Source organism: Microcebus murinus, chromosome X (assembly GCF_040939455.1).
Source record: "Microcebus murinus isolate Inina chromosome X, M.murinus_Inina_mat1.0, whole genome shotgun sequence".
NCBI classification, from domain to species: Eukaryota; Metazoa; Chordata; class Mammalia; order Primates; family Cheirogaleidae; genus Microcebus; species Microcebus murinus.
Window position 1 is genome coordinate 7,317,676 of NC_134136.1, and position 21,383 is coordinate 7,339,058.

At 47.6% G+C, this 21,383-nt stretch overlaps 1 protein-coding gene across 1 annotated transcript in view; it reads left to right on the forward strand.

Annotated features, from left to right (window-relative positions):
* The first annotated feature begins 492 nt into the window (after positions 1-492).
* Positions 493-21,383, forward strand: part of SLC16A2 (solute carrier family 16 member 2) — a 111,266-nt gene continuing 90,375 nt past the window's right edge. The window contains exon 1 of the mRNA XM_020284930.2: positions 493-1,074. Coding sequence (XP_020140519.1) covers positions 663-1,074 — 412 coding nt within the window. The 5' untranslated portion in view covers positions 493-662. The remainder of the gene's footprint in view (positions 1,075-21,383) is intronic.

Here is a 21,383-nt window from a genome sequence, read left to right on the forward strand (position 1 = left end):
TGGTGGTGGTGGGGACATAGGGACTCCCGAGGGGAGCGTGGGGTCCCTCACGGGTCAGCTCTCATCTTGGGGTTCCCGGGGCCACCCCAGTAGCAAGCCGCTTGTGAGGAAGAAGGGAATGGGAGAGAAGAACAGGCGGGGGCTTCTCTGGAGACTCGGGGTTGATCAATGCCGGCTCTGGAGCCTGCCGGGAGGACAGGGCAGGGGAGCAGGATAGTTTGTGCTCTGTCTCTCTCTCTCTTTTCCATTTTAACTCTCCCTGTACTGGACATCTGGACAAGGACAGGATTCAGGAGTTTGGAAAGGGAGTTGGGGGAGGCAGCGGCGGCCAGGCTAGGTAAGCGAATAAGAGGAGGAGGAAGGGCTGGGGAGAAAAGCGAGGCTGTAGCGGCTGCCTGTTGAGGGAGGAAGAGGTGGGAGGGAGGAGGAGGGGGAGGAGAGAGAGATGACATGGGGAGAGGAGGAGGGGGGTTGGACGAGGGAGGCGGAGGAGAGGGCTCGAGGGACCGTCTGTTGCGGGACGGGCTGGCCAGCTGGGGCGCGGAGCCTGGAGGAGGAGGAGGCAGCAGCAGCAGCAGCCCTTGGAGCGGCGGCAGCGGCAGAAACAAGTACCAGCCACACCGCGGCTCCTCCGGCCGAGCAGCCACAGTCCCCCGGCCGCGATGGCGCTGCTAAGCCCGGCGAGCGAGGAAGCCAAGGGGCCCTGTCAGGAGGCAGACCAGGAACAGCAGGAGCCAGTGGGTAGCCCAGAGCCACAGCCGGAGCCGGAGCCTGTGCCAGTGCCCCCGCCCGAGCCCCAGGGGGAGCCCCAGCCCCTGGCGGAGCCCGCACCCCTGCCGGAGCTGGAGTTTGAGCCCGAGCCGGTGCACGAACCCGAGCCCACGCCCAAGGTGGAGACCCGCGGCACCGCGCGCGGCTTCCAGCCTCCGGAAGGTGGCTTCGGCTGGGTGGTGGTGTTCGCTGCCACCTGGTGCAACGGCTCCATCTTCGGCATCCATAACTCTGTCGGGATCCTCTACTCCATGATGCTAGAGGAGGAAAAAGAGAAAAATCGCCAAGTGGAGTTCCAAGCAGGTGAGTTGCCCCGCGCGCCCCACCTGGCATTGTGGGCAAGGGTGTACGCTCCCCGCTGCCGCGGACCCCACACCTCCCGGCTGCTCCGACGCCTCCCCTGTCCCCTAGCCCGTGGCCCTGCCAGGGTGCGGGTTGCCGGGCTCTGAGCCGGCTCGGCTGCGGAGACTGGGCGCAAGACGTCCCGGGGGTGGGAACTGGGACATTCATTGATCTCTGGCGAGGAATGAACTTTTTTTTGCCCCAGGACAAATGCAGACGCACCTTTCGGATTTGTTTCAAGTACTTTGCCCGTGTGTGCCGGGGAAAAATATTTGCAGAATTGTTTTTTTGGCGGCGCTGGGGGGAGAGTCACGAAGAGAGGAGAGAGTTGGGAGGCGGGGCGGGCTCTGAGGGAAGCACGGTGCCGCCGATCTGTGCGGCAGCCCCGGTCCCTTCGGGGGAGCAGAGGTGTTTTCTGCCAAAAAACACTTTAGGAATCCTGGCGACTCAGAGCGGATAGTGGAACACATGGCGGGCGAGTGTGTCTGCGGGAGAGAAAGGGAGGGAGGGAGGTGGTGTGGGGGTGTGCGCGCGTCTCCGCCCGCGGTGGGTACGGCCCAGCCGGGCCGGGCCGCGCTCTGTCGCCCTGGGGGAGCGAATGGATCTCGGCGCCCTCTGAGCCGAGCCCCAGAGCGGGCGAGGAGGCGGTCTCCGCCGCGTCCTGCCCGAGCGAGCGGCGTGAGGCGACAGGCAGGCAGGGCCCTGCAGCCAAGTCTGCGCCGCCCCCAGCCTCGGCCCGGCCCTCCCCGGCACCCCGCGCCTCTCCGTTATCCGCGGGGTGCCCAGTCCGGCCTGAAGCCGGAATGCCGGCCCCGCCACTCCCGCTCTCGCCTGAGGCTGACTTGGTCTCCTCCCCTAAGCCAAACAGGGTTGGTGGCACAGCCTCTGCTCTCCAGGCTGGTGGCTGCAAGACCCCAGGCGTGCGCGCTCCTCGCGTTGAGGCCGCCTGTGAGCTCAGGGAAGGCAGAAGAGCCGTCCCGCTTTTCCAGAAAAGCCGCCGGCGAAGCCCCCTCAGCAGTCCTGGCGAGGGGTCTCGCGACGGAGCTAGGCGATTGAGATGCCCCCTCCCGCAAGGCTTGCTCCCTCTCGTGGCTCCTCAGGACAGTTCCACTCATGTCACCTGCCCCAAGTTCGCAACTCAGAATAAATATGTGGCTTTTTACAGTGTGGCCCTAGGAATGAGGGGTTCCCTCCTCTGGCCAGCGTCAAACACGTACGCTGCCATCTGTGGGGACGTGGGGATTATTAAGTGAACACAGAAACCTTGAATTCTGGGGTGTCCACCTGTGGATTCTCTCGGTCCTTGGAGAGCCTCTCCCATCCATTTTCAACCAAGAATTCGGGGTTTTAGTTTGCAGCTTCGCTGGGCTGCCCCTGCAGAAGAGGCTTTGGGACTCTTGGTGCCTCAGACCTTGTGACTCATTGGTGCAGTCGCTGTGTGCGAGCCCCGCTTGAAAAAAAAACTCCAGTGTGCCTCACTGGTTGTCAAGGGAAGTCTCACGACTACCCAGGCCACCTGATGCTGGAGTGGAGGGGTCCCCGGACTGTGTGGAACAATTTCTGGGGGAAGGTGGCTGCCACACTCACTCTGGGGCCACCCTTTTTCCTGCTTTGATGCAGTTCAGGGGCTCCTGGGAAGGCAGCCAGGGTAGGGCCTCAAGCTATTGCCTAGGTTACCTCAGAGAGCACCTGCTGAGCGTTGCCCTGTGGTTGAAGGCAGGCTGTTGGCCTTTGGGATCAGCGAGTGGCAAAGTCTGGGTGAAAGTTAATGGAAAGCAGTGGCAGCTAGGCTGAAGCTAGGCCCTGGCATTTATGTGGTATGAGCAGGCCTGGAGCTGGGGCCTTAGGAGTCTGTAATAAAACTTGGAAAAACCACTATTTTACCAGGAAGAGACTCACTGCTGAGGAACAGACTTCAAAGTAGGTGATCATAGGGGACTCAGGGGGAGGGCTGGCTGGGACTTTCCGGTCAAGACCTCACAGTGCAGCTGAGGGGTGGGGGCGGTGCTGCAGTGGGCTGTGCCAAGGTGTGGCCTGGTGTGTATTCTTGACATAGACCAGGTCTGCTGAGGGGCTGAGGTTACTGGTTTAAATTATGACAAGTATAGGTCAGAAAGTGACAGAAAGGAATTTGGTCTGTCCCCAGGGTCTCAGAAGACTTTGGCTTGGGTTCTTGATGTGGCATATCTTGAACTCACTAAAATGTCTGTGACTGCAGGCTCTCAGGAACACCTCAGTTTTTATTTTGGAAAAGTCGAGAACACCCTACCACATTTTGGAGCGCCTAGAAAATCTCAGCCTCGGCACTACCTTTCCTGAGCCCCTCAGCTTTCCCAAGCAACCATTCATATCCTGAGATTCCAAATGTGTCTGTACCTACATATGTTTTCTGCAGTTTACTCAAAATTTTCTGGCCACCTGTATCCCAGCTCTGGTGTCTCAAAGGGATAGAAGCTAGTAAAGGTTTACTCTCAGCTTTATCAGCCATTATTTTCCCAATAGCCATTCTGGGAGATGGGAAACATATACCCCCTAACTCAAGGAGGTTGGTACATTATCCATTTCGATTATTGTGATTTGTCTGTTTCTGTTAACATCTAACATGACTTGCATCTCTAAAAGCCTATGAATTTAAAAATAAATAAATAAAAGCCTATGAATTTAGTATTTTTTTTCCTTTGACACAGAGTCTTGCTCTGTTGCCTGGGCTAGAGTGCCATGGCATCAGCCTAGCTCACAGCAACCTCAAACTCCTGGGCTCAAGCAATCCTCCTGCCTCAGCCTCCCGAGTAGTTGGGACTACAGGCATGTGCCACCATGCCTGGGTAATTTTTTCTATATATTTTAGTTGGTCAATTAATTTCTTTCTATTTTTTAGTAGAGACGGGGGTCTCACTCTTGCTCAGGCTGGTTTTGAACTCCTGACTTTGAGCAATCCTCCTTCCTTGGCCTCCCAGAGTGCTAGGATTACAGGCATGAGCCACCATACTGAGCCCTGATTTTAGTATTTGGAAGTACCCTGCAACCCAAATTCTCTATGGCTAGACCTAATATCTTCAGCCCTAAAGCTGTTCTGATTGGCTTAATGGGTTAAACGTTCTTCAGATGATTTGGATTGCTGTGAGGAAGCCCCAGAGAAAGGTAGTTTTGATGTTTAAGGGGTGGCTTCACATCAGGGGGCCTCTGGGCATGGGGAAAAGCCACAGGAGGTAGAAGAGAAGTGGAATTCAGGCCATACTAGAGCATGAAATATACAGTCTTCATGGAGTCTGTGATATGTACCGTTCTGCGATGTCACCGGCAGTATATCTTGTCCCTTCTCTTCACCTGTTTTGGAGGAAAGCCAACTTTCCTTGGGTCCTGGGCCTGGGGGAACTGGCAGGCAAAAGGTTTCTGATAGGGAAGCAAGTGACCAAGGTCTGGTTCAGTGAAAAAAGGGAAGAGATCAGGAGAGAAATGAGCTAAACTTTTTGCAGGCATTGTGGGAAATTTGGGAGTTTTCTAGCCCAGACCAAGCAGCAGACAAGACAGGAGGCAATGAGACAATTCTGTGGAAAGTATAGGCCTAGCATGGATTCCTGGGATGAGAGGGGAGCCTGTTGGAAGAAAGAAGGAAAAAAGGAGCAAGGTGGCATTGGTTACAGCTCCAGATCACTATTGGAACCCTAAGTGAGTTGAACCTTGGGTGGGCTTAGGGTTGAGGAATCAGGGGTCAAGGCAAAAAAACCAAAAAAAAAAACCAAAAAAAAAGAAAAAAACCAGAGTTGCTAACATTGGCTCCAATCTCAAGTCTTTTTCAAAGTGTTCCAAAGTAAACTGATCACCCCGCACTTTCCACCTTCACTGCCAGTATAGCACTGAGACATAAAATATGATGAGAGGCATTTTTATTGGGCAGTTTATAAGCATGGCCTGTGTTGTTGTTTTTTTAATTTCAAAGTATTACAGGGGGGTACAAATGTTTCTGGATACATGTATTGGTTTTGTAATGCTTGAGTCAGGGTTTAAAGTGTGCTCATTGCTCAGATAGTGTTCATTGTACCTGTTAGATAGGTTTTTGCCCATCCCCTCCACCCTCTCCCCTCTGCTTGATTTCCATTGAGTTTTACTTCCATCTGTGCACATGTATGCTCATCGGTTAGTTCCAATTTAATAGTGAGTACATATGGTGTTTATTTTTCCATTCTTTACATACTTCATTTAGGCTAATGGTCTCCAGTTCCATCCAAATTGTTGCAAAAAGGCATTAAGTCATCCTTCTTTGTGGCCGGGTAGTATGCCATGGTATACATATACCACATTTTGTTAATCCACTCATGAATTAATGGGCATTTGGGTTGATTCTGCATCTTTGCAATTGTGAATTGTGCTGCAGTAAACATCCAAGTGCAAGTGTCTTTTTGATAAAATGACTTCTTTTCCTTTGGATAAATACCCGGTAGTGGGATTGCTGGATCAAATAGTAGGTTGACTTTTAGTTCTTTGAATCTCCGTGCAGTTTTCCATAGAGGTTGTAGTACTTTGCAGTCCCAGCAACAGTGGTAAGCATTCCTTTCTCTCTGCATCCATGCCAGCATCTGTTGTTTTTGGAAGCGTAGCCCTTGTGAGCTCCTGAGGGGGTGGTGACTGGTGGCGACTGTAGCTCTCATGATCAGGGAAAGGGACAATAGGCAGGAAGTTTCACTACTGTGTTTGAGATGGTTCAGGCTGATGGGCCACTCTGATGGAGACAGAATTTTCTAGGCATGGGGAAGAATGGTACATTTTGCCTTTGAGTGAAACAAGAGTCCCAAGGATGAGTGGGGTCAGGGCAGAGTGGGCTGTCTTTGTCCTCCCCATTTTATGGGCTTTCATGGCTTGGTTCAATGTCTCACTGGACTAGAACACTAAATTGCTGATTTGGGGAGCAAAGTATCTTTTGAGCAAATCTGCCAATCTCTTGACTTTGGCTGAAGGCTTTTGCCTACTGTCCAGCAGAGCTCGATCAGGTTGGCTCAGTACCTGGTGTGGAGCTTCAGGCCATAGAGCCATTGGCCAGGCACCTTTCAAGTCATTCCCTGCCTCCTCTCCAACCCAACTGGATCCCAAACTGTGATGGTGACTCATACTGAAAGGGATGAGAATGAGAGGTTGGGGTAATTGGAGGCCACCCAGGGGGGTGCTTGTTTGAGCTGGGGTAGCTGGTTGAGGCTGGATTCCTGGTTCACTATTCATTGACTTCATGTCCCCATTCTAAGTCTAAAAAAGCAAGACCCCAGGCCACATCTAGGCTCCCAAAAACTGGTGATGTCAGTGCTACCAGGTAGGTAATAACTATGAGTTTGACAACGTGTGCCCCTAACTTGCTCTGTGACTTTGAGTAGGCACTTCACCTCTCTATACCTCAGTTTATCTACCTGTAAAATGATATGGTTTGACTACATGAACTTTCCAGCTCTGCCATTCTATCCTTCTAGAATTATGTGCTATCTTATTCTTTACTTTTCACTTGGTATACTTTTTAACTCATCCAGGCAAATAAAAATTTATTAAGCTGCATAAATCATACGGTGAGGACAGATTGGGAAGAGATTGAGAAAACAAAGAAAAGCCATGTAGACATCATTTTCCTAAGTCATTTATATTTAAAGACTATGCAGGCTGGGCGCGGTGGCTCATGCCTGTAATCCTAACACTCTGGGAGGCCGAGGCGGGCAGATTGCTCGAGGTCAGGAGTTTGAAACCAGCCTGAGCAAGACCCCGTTCTCTAATATAAATAGAAAGAAATTAATTGGCCAACTAATATATATATATATATATATATATAAAATTAGCCGGGCATGTTGGCACATGCCTGTAGTCCCAGCTACTCGGAAGGCTGAGGCAGGAGGATTGCTTGAGCCCAGGAGTTTGAGGTTGCTGTGAGCTAGGCTGATGCCACGGCACTCACTCTAGCCTGGGCAACAAAGTGAGACTCTGTCTCAAAAAAAAAAAAAAAAAAAAAAAAAAAAGAAAAGAAAAGAAAAGAAAAAGAAAAGCAGAAAAAAAAAAAAAAAGACTATGGAGCTGCCCATGGGTACAGATGTGGTAAAAAGGACCCATTCCTTTTGACCTAGTATATAAGGACAACTCCGGATGTACAGCTGTACCCTGTGAATGTCCTGCCTGGCATAAAACTGGGCCTCCACGAGACCTCCCTGGACTTGGCCTGCTGTAAAAAAATCTATATGCTGCTGTTTCCCAGCATTTGAGCCTGTTCCTCAGAAGCATTAAACTATAAGTATTTCCTTAAGGCTCAGTTTGGACCCCTCTCCTGAAATTTCATTTCCCATAGCTCACTCTCATTTCTCAGAAATGCGTGGTCAGTGTGACCTTGGTTTGTTGTTACTTTAGGCTAGAAGAGGAAAGCAATTCCTAAATGCGATACAGAGGTTCCCTTCAGGGGGTTTCCGACAGGACATCTTTATAGCTGGCTCAGGGCTGCTGCCCAGTTGTCACTGTGCTAGGGGGAGGGCTGCTGATTGTGACGCTGGGGAGGGCCCCGCCGGGTGTCCACAATCCCTGGCCAACTTCAGCTTCACTCAGGGCTTAGCTGAGAGTGTGCCCACTGGTTTATACTTTCTTGTTTTGGGCAGCATTTCCTCCAGTCCCATGAAGAATAGACTAAGCCACTAGACTGTCAACATTTGTAGAAATATGGAAAGGATGCCATCTCAACCTTTTGAGCAGGCCGGTTTCCCAGGAGGATGCACTGCTTTTCCTGCCAGCATCGTTGTTGTTGTTGTTTTTTGTTTTGTTACATTTTGAAATGGAAAAAAAATCATTTACTCCTTTCAGATTGTGTGAACAATGGAGTGAGATCTTTCTTTCTTTCTTTCTTTCTTTCTTTCTTTCTTTCTTTCTTTCTTTCTTTCTTTCTTTCTTTCTTTCTTTCTTTCTTTCTTCTTTCTTTCTTTCTTTCTTTCTTTCTTTCTTTCTTTTCTTTCTTTTCTTTCTCTTGCTTGTTGCCCACGCTAGAGCGAGTGCCATGGCATCAGCCTCGCTCATGGCAACCTCAAACTCCTGGGCTCAAGCAATCCTCCTGCCTCAGCCTCCCAAGTAGCTGGGACTACAGGCATGCGCCACCATGCCCGGCTAATTTTTTTTCTCTCTCTATATATATATTAGTTGGCCAGTTAATTTCTTTCTATTTATAGTAGAGATGGGGTCTCTCTCTCTTGCTCAGGCTTGTCTTGAACTCCTGACCTTGAGCAATCCTCCCACCTTGGCCTCCCAGAGTGCTAGGATTACAGGCGTGAGCCACCGCGCCCGGCCTGTTTTGTTACATTTTGAAATGGAAAAAAAAAAATCATTTACTCCTTTCAGATTGTGTGAACGATGGAGTGAGATTTTCTTTCTTGAAAGGAACTGTTTCACCTGCGATTGAATGAATAAACTCTCAAGAAAACGCTTCGTTCTTAAAAACACACACACATCCAGCAGAGACTGTCACAGAAAAAAAAAATAATAAACACACACACACACACACACACACACCCTCTGCAAACCAAATCACAGATTATGAATATTCCATCTGAAAGAAGTCTTTTCCCGGCTGTCTGTGGAATCAGGTTGAATGTACCAGAGGCTTCTGTGGGGGTTATCGGGGACTAGTACAAAGAACCCAGACTGGAAAACTTGCTACGTGAGGATGATAGAACATGGCCAGCCTGGGTTGTACCTCTTGACCCGGATACAATTGCAATTCCTCAGTGGTGGGACTGGGAAACATTATCACAAATTGTTTTCTGCCTTCATCCTCCTGCATCCCTCCCAGTATTCAAAGGTTACTGGAAAGAAAGTTTAGACCACCTCAGCCCTCTCTGGCTTCAGGGATGAGCAGAGGACTAAGCCTCGGGACATGTAATCACCTGCTATGGGCAGGCGCTATGGTTGCTAAAGTAATATCGCTTGGTACCTCCTTGTGGGTGGGGAATGTGGCCTGTTTGGGTGGCTTGAGGAAGCGCAGCCTCTTCACCCTGGCAATCTTTCCCTCTTCTATCCTCTACTTTGCTCCACTTCCCTGGGTTGTTAGAAGAGGATGGGATGAAATTGGCTGTCTCAACCACATATTTTCTCAGTTCCTTCTATTTTCATGGTGCATTATTATCACGTTTGCTAGTTGTACCACCCCTTTTCCTCCCACTATTGTTCTTTCTCTTTTCTTTTCTTTTCTTTTCTTTTCTTTTCTTTTCTTTTCTTTTCTTTTCTTTTCTTTTCTTTTCTTTTCTTTTCTTTTCTTTTCTTTTTTTTTGAGTCAGAGTCTCGCTCTGTTGCCTGGGCTAGAGTGCTGTGGCGTCAGCCTAGCTCACAGCAACCTCAAACTCCTGGGCTCAAGCGATCCTCCTGCCTCAGCCTCCTGAGTAGCTGGGACTACAGGCATGTGTCACCATGCCCAGCTAATTGTTTCTATTTTTGGTAGAGACGGGGTCTCGCTCTTGGTCAGGCTGGTCTCGAACTCCTGACCTCGAGCAATCCGCCCACATCAGCCTCCCAGAGTGCTAGGATTACAGGTGTGAGCCACTGCGCCCGGCCTCTTCTCTTTCTCTTTGTTGCTCAGTTACAGGAGAAAATGGGACTTAGGATGTTGTATAGGCCCAACTCCAGCCAGGGTCTCAGGCCCACTCCCTACGCATGCCACAGAGGCCTGCCTTCCCCCTTTACCTTTCTCTCCTCTCTTGTTCTCCCCTTTCTGGGTGAAGGGGAGACTTTCCATGGAGCACTCAGGAGTGTGGAAGCCATCCTCTCTGGATTTTTTGCAATAAGATAGCTGCTATGAAACCCCTTTTTTGTCATTTCCACACCTCCACTTTTCACAGCCCTAGGACACTAGCCCAGAAGATAATATTGTAACAAGGTCTTTTTTTTTTTTTTTTTTTTTTTTTTTTTTTTTTCTTTTTTTTTTTTTTTTGAGACAGAGTCTCGCTTTGTTGCCCAGGCTAGAGTGAGTGCCGTGGCGTCAGCCTAGCTCACAGCAACCTCAAACTCCTGGGCTCGAGCGATCCTTCTGCCTCAGCCTCCCGAGTAGCTGGGACTACAGGCATGCGCCACCATGCCCGGCTAATTTTTTATATATATATCAGTTGGCCAATTAATTTCTTTCTATTTATAGTAGAGACGGGGTCTCGCTCTTGCTCAGGTTGGTTTTGAACTCCTGACCTTGAGCAATCCGCCCGCCTCGGCCTCCCAAGAGCTAGGATTACAGGCGTGAGCCACAGCGCCCGGCCTGTAACAAGGTCTTAATAGTGTTCAACAAATATCCTGGTCACTTGCACCCCTTTCTCTTCAAATCCTCACCATCATTGTTCCCCATCTCCTGGGCTAGCTGAACCTCCAGAGATTTCTGATTGGTTTTTGGTAGCTTCAGGGATTCTGTTTCGTTCTATTTTGAGGCCCCCAGCATATTTCTTCTTGCCAAATCCTGTGGATTTGCACCCACCCCCCACACCCTCTTACCCAGGCTGGAAGGGTATGCACATGTACCCATGTGTCCAGACTTGTGTGTACGTGTGTGTAGCTGCGTGTGTCATGTCTGTCCAAGCCAATTAGCACAGTTGCCTAGAACATGGTGCCCATGAGACTGAGGTCACAGGTTCAGTCACTTGTTCAGGTCACTGAGCTGCTCACAAAGAAAAGAACTCTCCCTCTGTTCATGGCCCTTGCCCCTCATGTGGGGTTGTCACTGATCCCAAGTGCGACTGGGTAGAAAAATGGAGATGACTCCTTGTAAGACCTCCCTGCTACTGGGGAAAAAATGCCAAGTGCACACTAGTGATGGCTGCTCCAGCTGCATTCCACAGTGGGGTTCCTTTGACATTTAGCTCCTTACTTTTGCCAAGCACCCCAATAATCATAGTAGTAGTAATTGCCAACATTCATTTTATATTTAGTAATGAACTCTATGCAAGGCACTATACTAAGCACTTTATGTGGTAGGTGCCATTATTTTCTCCATTTTGTAATAAAGAGAGCCACAGAAGTTAAGTAACTTACTCAAGCTCACATAGCAAATAATAACTGAGCCAGGATTTGGACCAAGACAGTCTGAGTCTAGAACTCCTGCTTTTAGACATCACCTAATACATAGTACAGATGTGGGGGCAGCTAACAAGGCAGACTGCTGAGGTTTTTCATTTCTGTAGCCTTTGGGCATCCTTATGACTAAGGGATAAAAAGAGATGACCGAGAAGGGGTTTAGTAAACAAAAGATCAACAGTCTTGTGATATTCCTCTGACTACCTATCTCAGTCTATCCAGAGTCTGTACGCAAAGGGTCATAATCCTTTGAGTCCAAAAAGGGCCATAGAAACTGTCTCTTCCTTAGTTGTTTAGCTAACCTTTCTGGGCTTTAGTATTCTCATCTACAAAATGAGACAAACAGTATCGACTTTGATAAGACTATGCAGGATCAAATTAGATTGTGTGTATGTGAAAGATCTTTGTAACTTGTGAAATGGTTGTTGTTATTACTATTATTACTATTATCCTTTTCCAGCCCCTAGAAATGGAGTCACTATGCCTTTCTCTAAATGTTTCTTTAAATGTTTCCTCCCCACCTCCCCACTCCATCTCTTCCCCATCTCCCCTCTGTGTTCTTCTGCAATTTGACCTGGGTGTCCTGTAGCTAAGGACTGGCTGTATTTTCTTTGTTCCTCAGTTCTCTGAGAGCCCAGAGAGAGAGGAGGGGCCAGATTCCAGGTCATATACATTCAAGGAAACAAGGCAAGTTGAAATATTTACAGCCTTGGCAAGAGCTCACAAACCTCCCTACGAGTCAAGGTCTGAGTTTTTTTAGTAAAAGTTGCTAGGGGTGGGGGGCGGATGGTGGGGTGGAGTTAGGGTGTCACTTCCTCCCGAGGGTCTCTCACGGAGCCTCTGTTCTCCTGCAGGTAGTGAGGAAGAAGGAAAGGGATATTTAGGGTCAGAAGGTCTGGGCCAGGGGACATTAAGCATAGAAGGAGACTTGCTCCTTTGTACTCAGCTTTGGAGTGGGTCGGTTTCCTTGTGTTCTAAACAGGATAGCCCCAGAGAACAGAGGCCACAGAAGGATTGTGGCCTTCACAAAGGAGGATTGCAATAGCAGTTTTGAGCAAGCATTTCAATGGCCTCTTAGGGAGTCTTCATTAATACCAGCTAGCAGGCAAATAAGAATGGAAATATTTCTTTTATGTTGTTGTTGCAAAAACAAAACAAAATCCCCAAGCCCTTCTTTGAGACCAAGATTTCAAAACATACTAGGACTCACCATCTTGGTTTTCAGTTAAATGAACTGGAAGGCATTTTAGAGATTGCCTAACCTTACTCCCTCTGGTTCTCATCTTACTGGTAGAGAACTGGCATCCGAAAAGATGTGACCCTAATCAGCATTGCCAGTAGATGCTTATAGTGAAGGTGGGTTTGTAAGAGGGTTGGGTATTGGGTACAGAGGTGGGCTGATGGCATGCCAGGTATTCCCCAGCTCAATCACTGGCATACTGCCCTCTTCCTCTCTCCTTGAACTTTTCCAAAGTTAGTTCCTAAGCCCTACTTTATAAAAAGAGATGGAAATTTAAAAGGCATGATGGGGAAAAACCTCTCTCCTGCTCCTGTCTCCCAGCCACCCTGTTTTCCTCCTTAGAGGCCAACAGTGTTATCTGGTGCATCCTTCCAGAGATATTCTGTATATGCATAAACAATTTATGTGTGTGTGTATGTATGTATGTGTGTGTGTGTTGTGTATCCTACTTTTAAAGTACAAGTGGTAGCCTATCATCCACAGTATCTTTCACGTTACCTTTTTTTTTTCTTTTGAGACGGAGTCTCGCTTTGTTGCCCAGGCTAGAGTGAGTGCCGTGGTGTCAGCCTAGCTCACAGCAACCTCAAACTCCTGGGCTCAAGCGATCCTTCTGCCTCAGCCTCCCTAGTAGCTGGGACTACAGGCATGTGCCACCATGCCCGGCTAATTTTTTCTATATATTTTTAGTTGGGCAATTAATTTCTTTCTATTTATAGTAGAGACGGGGTCTCACTCTTGCTCAGGCTGGTTTTGAACTCCTGACCTCGAGCAATCCGCCCACCTCGGCCTCCCAGAGTGCTAGGATTACAGGCGTGAGCCACCACACCCAGCCTGCCTTCCTTTAATATACACACATGTTTTACTACTTAGCAGTGATCTGTATCTTACATCTTCTCAAAGAAATTATAAACTTCTTGAGGGACCCTTTTCCTTCTCTGGCTCATCCAAGGTCCAGACTAGCACATAACAAAGACCTATTGACTTGAATTGAACCAAGGTTAATTGAATTGGAGGTGGACCGTGTGAGGAGGGCTTGTGAGCAGGGAGAGAAGTAACACTTAGTGAACACTTAGTGTGTGCCAGGTTGCATGCTAGATGTTTTGCATGCCTTATCTCATTTAATCTCCACACCAGTAATAATAGTTGCTATTATTATCCCTATTTTACCTATGAGAAAATTCAGACTCTAAGAAGTTTAAAAATCTTGTCAAGGGTAGCCATATGGTAAGTAATCTGAATCTAGCACTGTTGGACTCTAAAGCCCATAGTCAAAGATGGGTAACAGCCTTAATGTCCATCAGTAAGGTGTTGATCAAATAAATTATGATATGCCCATATAACAGAATATGGTACAGTTATAAAAAAGAATGAGGACTTTAAGGACTTAATAGTTAACAATAGCCAAGATATATTTTGAAGTATAAAAGGTAAGGTGACTCTGGGAGGCCGAGGTGGGCACATGCCTGTAGTCCCAGCTACTCGGGAGGCTGAGGCAGCAGGATTGCTTGAGCCCAGGAGTTTGAGGTTGCTGTGAGCTAGGCTGACGCCACGGCACTCACTCTAGCCTGGGCAACAAAGTGAGACTCTGTCTCAAAATAAAAATAAAAATAAAAAAATAAAGGAAGGCAGTTTTTGTGCAGTGATGTGGAAAGGAGGACATGAGTGTGAAGGCCAGAGGAATCAAGGAAGGTTTACTGGAACTTGAAATGGGGTTGAGCTAAGTAGAGAATTGGGCAGTGGTCGGGTGGGGGTTGAGAATTGGACAGTTCAGTTGTTGCTCAGATTCTGGGTCTTTGCCCTCTGGGAGCCCAGTGAGTCACTGTTCCCCATTAGGCCTTACCCAGCAGGTGGGGTTGGGTAAGGAGAGGAAAATACTTGGAACATTTGGAGAGAAGGGCACGGGGAGGGGGCATGTCTGGGTATCAGGCCAAAGAATGAGGTGCCTACAAATGGCTGTGGCCCAGCCCGCCCAGCCCACACCACCTGCTCTTCTGTATCAGCTGCTCAGGCACTTTTTCTAAGAGATCCGAGGGGAAAAAGAGCATTAGTAGCAGCAGCTCTCAGCCCCTCACCCTGGGTCCTAACCAGGCCTCCAGATCCTGTGAGCCCCAGGAGAGGGAAGGCTATTAAGTGATAATAATCCCTTCTGTGTGTGGCGCACTGTAGTTTACATCTTAGTTTATGTTGATCCTTGCAACAGAGGTAATTGTGAAATAAAATACCCAGTTGAATCTCAACGTGCGCCAACATCTTTGGTCACATTAAGTGCTATGTTGGGGGGGGTCTGAAAAATGAAAAGCCAACATGGTTTGTATTAGGGAAAAGTTCACTGCAGAGAAGGGCTACACAGAGATGCATATTCCTATTTTACAATTGCAGAAAATGAACAGCAGATTGAGGGCAAGCGAGTGGCCTGAGGTCACACATTAATATTTAGCAGAGCTGGGACTGGAACACAGGCCTCCCAGGGCCACATTCCATGGTGAAAGAAATGTCAGAGCTCCCTGAAAGCTGGAATAGAATTTTTCCCAAACTTAGTTGCAGCCTGAAGCTTAAATGTGTGAGTAAGAATCAGTATAGTATAATGAAACAAACAAAGAAGTGGGAGTCAAAAAGTACAGGGGCATGGAAACGGGGGTGATAGAAAGAAGTATCTGGGCATAGCTTAGGCCTGCTGGCTGGGATCAAGAAAGAGCACTGGACTGGGAGTCAGGAGGCCTGTGCTCTGGTTCTGGCTCTGTTACTAGCTATCTTTGTAACCCTGCCAAGTCCCTTCCCCTTTCTGGACCTCAAATTTCTCCACTTATGCAATGAAAAAGTTGAACCTCCCAAGGACTTAGTAGTGCTTAGAACCAATGGTTTGTGTAAACCAAGGAGGTCGTGAAAATGGAAAATGGATCCTCTGAAATTTGAGCAGACATGAATTTTGGAAAGGATAATTATCCTATAGTTTCTATGCTATCTCTTTGGAGAATTCCATGTGAGAGAGGCAAAAAGAAAGTATGTGTATGCAAGTGAGCAAGCACTTCAATGCAAAGCTAAGATTTGGTGGGACAGATTGTGCTATGCTGAGTCAACATCCCTGGAAGTCTCTCTTGAATAATCTTCGCCTTTTTTTGTTGTTGTTTTGAGACAGAGTCTCACTCTGTTGCCCGGGCTAGTGTGCCATGGCATCAGCCTAGCTCACAGCAACCTCAATCTCCTGGGCTCAAGCGATCCTCCTGCCTCAGCCTCCCAAGTAGCTGGGACTACAGGCATGTGCCACCATGCCCGGCTAATTTTTTCTATATATTTTTAGTTGGCCAATTAATTTCTTTGTATTTATAGTAGAGATGGCGTCTCACTCTTGCTCAGGCTGGTCTCGAACTCCTGAGCTGAAAGGATCTGCCAGCCTCGACCTCCTAGAGTGTTAGGATTACAGGCATGAGCCACCGCGCTCAGCCTGAGTAATCTCCACCTTAATATCACCTTTCTAAGACCTTGGTTTAATTTTAAAAAGCGGTTTGTGTCTTATGGTTTGGACACTATTGAGAATCCTCCTCTCATGGAGCCCACTTGAGTGAGCACTGACCCTGGAGTCAAACTCACCGGATAAATCCTGGCTCCATCGTTCCCTATCTGTGTGTCCTTGGGCAAGGCACTTAACCTCTCTGTGCCTGTATTTCCTCATTTGTAAAAGGGGGCTATCAAGAGTACTTACCACATAAAGTTGTTAAGTGGGTAGATATCTATATCTGTATTTCTATTAATATCTCTAGCTAGCTAGGTAGGTTAGAACAGTGTCTGGCACATGGTAAGTACTGTGTAAATGTTTCCTGTTCTTATTATCTACTTAATAGACCATAGCTCATAAGTCTATGTAGCTGGGCTTCAGAGAGCAAGTGTAACCCCAAGTGAGCCCTGGGGAGTTCAGCATTACTCAATCAACCATTCAGAGGAGTAGAGGTGCTTTTATCAAGGTACCATTTGTGCTTTTCTGATGTTGGCCATGCCCAGGACCAGATTGAGAACTTTAGAGGTTCTAAGCACTGTTTCTCTGACTGCCAACTTCTAAAACAATTAAATCTATATTTTTCTCATTTTGGGGTGGCCTTGCTTCATTGGTGACCCAAGCTCATGCTTAGTCCAGCTGTTGGGTAATTCTGCAATGACCACACCAGCCTGTAAGCTCCTCTCTAAGTTCTGGAGGGAACCAATGACTGCGTGTGGTCTATAGATCCACAAAGAATGGTTTTGAACCCAAGCGGCTCTATCCACAGCAGGGTACTCTGTGTCCTAGCTCCTGAGAACTTTCCCTGCCAAGCCCCATGACCTCCTTGCCAGTTGGGACCTCCCATCCTGTTACTTGGAAGGATGGTTTATCTTGTGGGGCCAGGGGAAGGAGAGGACAAATGCCTGGAAGTCCCAATAAAGCCCCCTGAAGGAAGCTGTAAACATTAGCAAGTTAAAGTTCTGGTGACAAGTTGAGATGACTGAACATTGTCATGATAGAGAAGGGGAATGGTGAGGATCTTCCACCTCCAGATGACTCCTCCAGGAGACCAAGCCCTGACTCCCCCGAGGAATTCAAATCAGTGATTCTGGGAAACCTGGAGTGACTATCAATATCTACTGATCTTTGCAGCTTGACCAGGTTCTAACCATCTAAATGGTGAACAAACAACAGGATAATTGTATGTTCCAAGAGCCAAAGTGTTTTTGGCCTTAACCAAGATTTTGCCTGTGGAAAGACTACTCAAAACCAAGTTTTCCTTAGATCCACTGGCCAAACAGCTGAAGGGACCTGGTGACCTGTGTATGGGAGGTCAGCAGGACCCCAGACAAGTTTCTTCGCTGCCTTGTCCAGGGTTAACACCACTCACATTCAGGCCCGGCCATGCCTGTGCTACCTGTCCTCACCAAATATCTCAAACATGGAAGGCTCAGGGGGAACCGGTCAGACCAGATGTTGGGAGCCCGTGGCTTTTAGGAAGTGAAAGATAGATCAACAGACAGCCAGAGGAGAGAATAGGGAGGAAACAAACTTATTGTTCCAGCTCCTAACCCCAGGAAACACCCCCAAGGATTCCAGAATATCACCTGCTCAAGGAAGCAGTGGCTTATCTGTGTCCCATAAGTGGACCTGGCTATTATCTCCAGGCAGGACCTGAAACCTGACAGCTACTTTCTAGATCATGGCTCAACAGAGACTAGCGGTGGCCTTGAAGCCTTCTTCCTTTTTATGGAATTTGTTTTAGCACTAACGGAAAAGATGGCCTTGGAATGGGAGGTCATAAAGAAGACCCCCAAATTCAGCTCTTCTTTGCCTCACTTCTCCATGCATTGTGTGGTACAGGGTAAGGCACAGGGTCTCACATCAGATAGACCAGTGTTAGAGCCCCAGCTTTGCCATTTACCTTCTCTGCAATCTTGGCCAAGTCGGAGCTCACTTTTCCTATCTGCAAAAAAGTGGCAGCGGGAAGGTCATAAACCCTACCTCACAGTCTTGTGATGAGAAGAAGGTTGTGACAGTCCTTTGAAAACAGCTTTGAGCCTTCCATATGGATTATCATCATGGTTGCCACGTACTTATGTTTATGTGAAGTGTGAACTAAAATAAAACCTTAAGGCTCACCTCCCACCTACTGACTGAATGGACCCCCTCTTGGCCAAGGAGATACCCTAAAACTAAATTGCCTGCCAGGAGGAGGGAGGTCAGACATACCTCATCATGCCCCCCTCCCTTCTTGGGGACATCCTTTGTAACCCATTAACAGGCCTAAGGCTATGCAAGACAAACCTGCAGGCCCTCAATTTACACAACAAATATGTCTGGTGGCTTGTCTCTGATTAACAGCTCCTTATGTTAAAACATTCCAAGCCTCTAGACAAAGCTTCATGTTTTTAACCAATTACAAGTCAAAGAATATTTAAACCCACCTATATAACCTATAAGCCACCCCCCCCCCTTCGAGATGGCCCACCTAATCAGGCCAAACCAATGTATGCCTCCCACGTATTGATTGATGACTTTACCTGTAACCCCTGTCTCCCTGAAATGTACAAAACCAAGCGGTGACCCAGCCACAGCCAGTCCACGTGCTCAAGGCTTCTTGAGCGTGGCTCTGGGTCATGGTCCCCAAATTTGGCTCAGAGTAAATCTCTTAAAAATTATTTTACAGAGTTTGGTCCTTTTTCTCTGTTAACAGAAGACTGCACATGTGCTCATGCCTGGGTATAGCTGGATTGAGACGTCACCCATGATGCACACATGTATAAACAACCACTTGAAATGTACAAAATCCTACACATACATTTGTCCTTAAGCCTGAATTCATGACATAGACAATTAAAAGTGCACACCCATACACATTTCTTTTTCTCCTATACACACACCCCCACACAGACACATGTATATGTATCTATGTGTATATGTACATGCATATGTGTATATATGTACAGCTTAATAGCTGCACAAATGAGCATTCTATACCTTTCATTTTCTCTCCAGACTATCCAGTTTTCTAAGGGGTATGAGAAGAGGTCCTGTTTGCAAAGTCCCCTACTTCATACTGATAATGTCCCTTTTGCCCTGGCTGGGGCTTCTTCCCTGCCTACATCTTGTTTGCAGGTTAGCACAGCTGCTGCCAAAATTCAAGCTGCAGTGTGTGTTAGCCACATGTCTGGAAAACAAAGATCCTTGTCCAGTTGCTCTGTGAATAGCACTACGACTCTGTCCTGCACAATATTATTTATAGCCACGTTTGCAAAGAGCTGACAGCATTTTCAGATTTTTTTCAAAACATAGTTAATCCAGTCACAAAAATAGTCACTGGCCCACATGCCCTGAAGCTAAATGAAATTAGGCAACAGGCCTAATGAAAATTAGTTACAGAGCCTAAATGAAGTTGAATCTCTGCCCCCCAGTTGAAGTTGAATCCTCTCTCTCTTTGCCACTCTCTTTTATTACAAGGATCTGAGCCTAGGTTGGGGTGGATGGTGGTACCATGGAGTGTGTTTGCTTCAGAGAGAGCCAGGGTCATCAGAGACTATTGTTTTGGGAGGGAGAGAGGAAGAGAAAAGTGAGGGTATTGAGGATTCTAAGCAGGAGGAGCATAGCTGGGGAATTAAATGGGGTGAAACCAAAAGGAGGAGGGTTAATGCACACTCCGAAGCCAACTAGAATTTCGATGGCTGGATAACTTCTCAAACCAAATGGCAGACTGCCCCAGCCTCCCCTCAATCACTGGTATGTGGGTAAATTGTTTTGCTTATTTGCAAGGTTGGAACACTAAAAAGAATCCCTAGTTATAGAGTTGAAGAGTTAAGGATGGTTAGAGAGCAAGATGGTTTCCTAGGAAGGGAGAAAGCCTGGGCCTGATGTAATGGCGCCATCCTAGGCAGCCTAGCCATGGCCCAGGGTGAGGGGGTATTTAGGTAGGGGGTAGGGTTATCATATTTATTATCCAAACTGGGATAGTTTTGAGGGTGAAAGGGGGCACTATTAATATATTGCTGAGATAACAGGCATTAACTAGGATTGGCCCAGGCAAACCAAGCTGTGTGTTCATTCTAGGTTTAGGGCATATTGCTCCAGCTTGCTGGAAAAGGGCAAACTGTAAGGGCTGCTCACAAGATGCTTTGAAAACTGTGTGTGTGTGTCTGTGTTGTGGTAGTACAGGGCAGTACAGGGAAGGAAGATTCAGCCTTTCAGCCTTGGGTCTAGAGATTTTTTATTGTGAATATGAATTCCTTTTCTTGTTGCTGTCCATAAATATATAATGGAGTGCCTTCCTAAGTGTGTTTATTTCCTGATCGGCTTCAGAAGAGAAGAGACTTTGTGTGTGTATGCTTGTGTGTGTTAGAGATCCACTAGATCTCTAAACCTCTCTCCATTAGAGATGGCTTTGTACATTGTGTTTATGTTTGTGTCGAAGTTGTGAAAGTGGGTATGACTATGAATGGGAATGTGAGTATATCCAACTGTGTATAACTATGGGCATGTATGTGTATATATGGATGTGTGTAGGGGACGTGTGTGTGTGTGTGTGTGTGCACGTGCATGTGCACCTATGAGCACATGCAGGGTACAGCCAGGCCTGACCCCTGGTTCATTGAGTTATGAACTACTTAACTTCCAGAGAGCAATCACGTAGACTGCCACTTCATTTTACATGTGAGAAAACTGAGGTATGTTTAATGAGACCTACACACTTACACTATTTGCTTAGCAATGGTTGAATGTGGACTAGCAACAGTCACGATAATCCTCATTAGGAACTAGCTGCCAATCCATGCACTGGAGTATAAACTCAGCTATGTCTTTAAGGTTTCTGCAAACAACAGGTACTTGGCAAGGTTGGGAAGAAGCTGCCTAAGAGTTAGCTTGAGGCGTGGAGGTGTCTGTAAGGCTTAGACTTGAGCGCAAGGAGAAGATTTGACAGATGGCCATTCCCATAGGCCTGTCTGCCTGGAAGCCATGCCAAGCAGTGGAAACTTTCCCGGGCTTTGAATATCATTCAGCCCCTTTACCCCCACCCCACAACCTACAGATATGGTTTGCTTTGGAGACAAACCTCTTTAGAGATCCACTAGATCTCTACACTTCTCTCCCTTAGAGATCTACTAGAGGCCTTCGCAGGATGCAGGCCAGACGTAAGTTGAAAGTGTCCCCAGACTGGGCAATAAGACACAGGAGGGCCTCCTACTGACCCCCAAGTCCCTGATCTTCCTGACAGTGCCCTCATCACTTTGGGTTCTGGAAAAGTGAAATGGCTAGAGATGCCCCAAGAGTGTTAGGGTTGGCTGTTGAAAATGGAATTTTGCCCCAGGAGAAGGGTGGATGGCTATCTCACTAGCCTTGGCCTATTTCATCTGTGGCTGAGGAATTGGTTATGCAAGTTAGGATATCCCAGTGCTAAGGAAGCCCAAACTCCAAACCATGGTTCAGTCCTCATCTGAACAAATACAGATTGTTTGAGCCTCTGTTTAGGCTGTA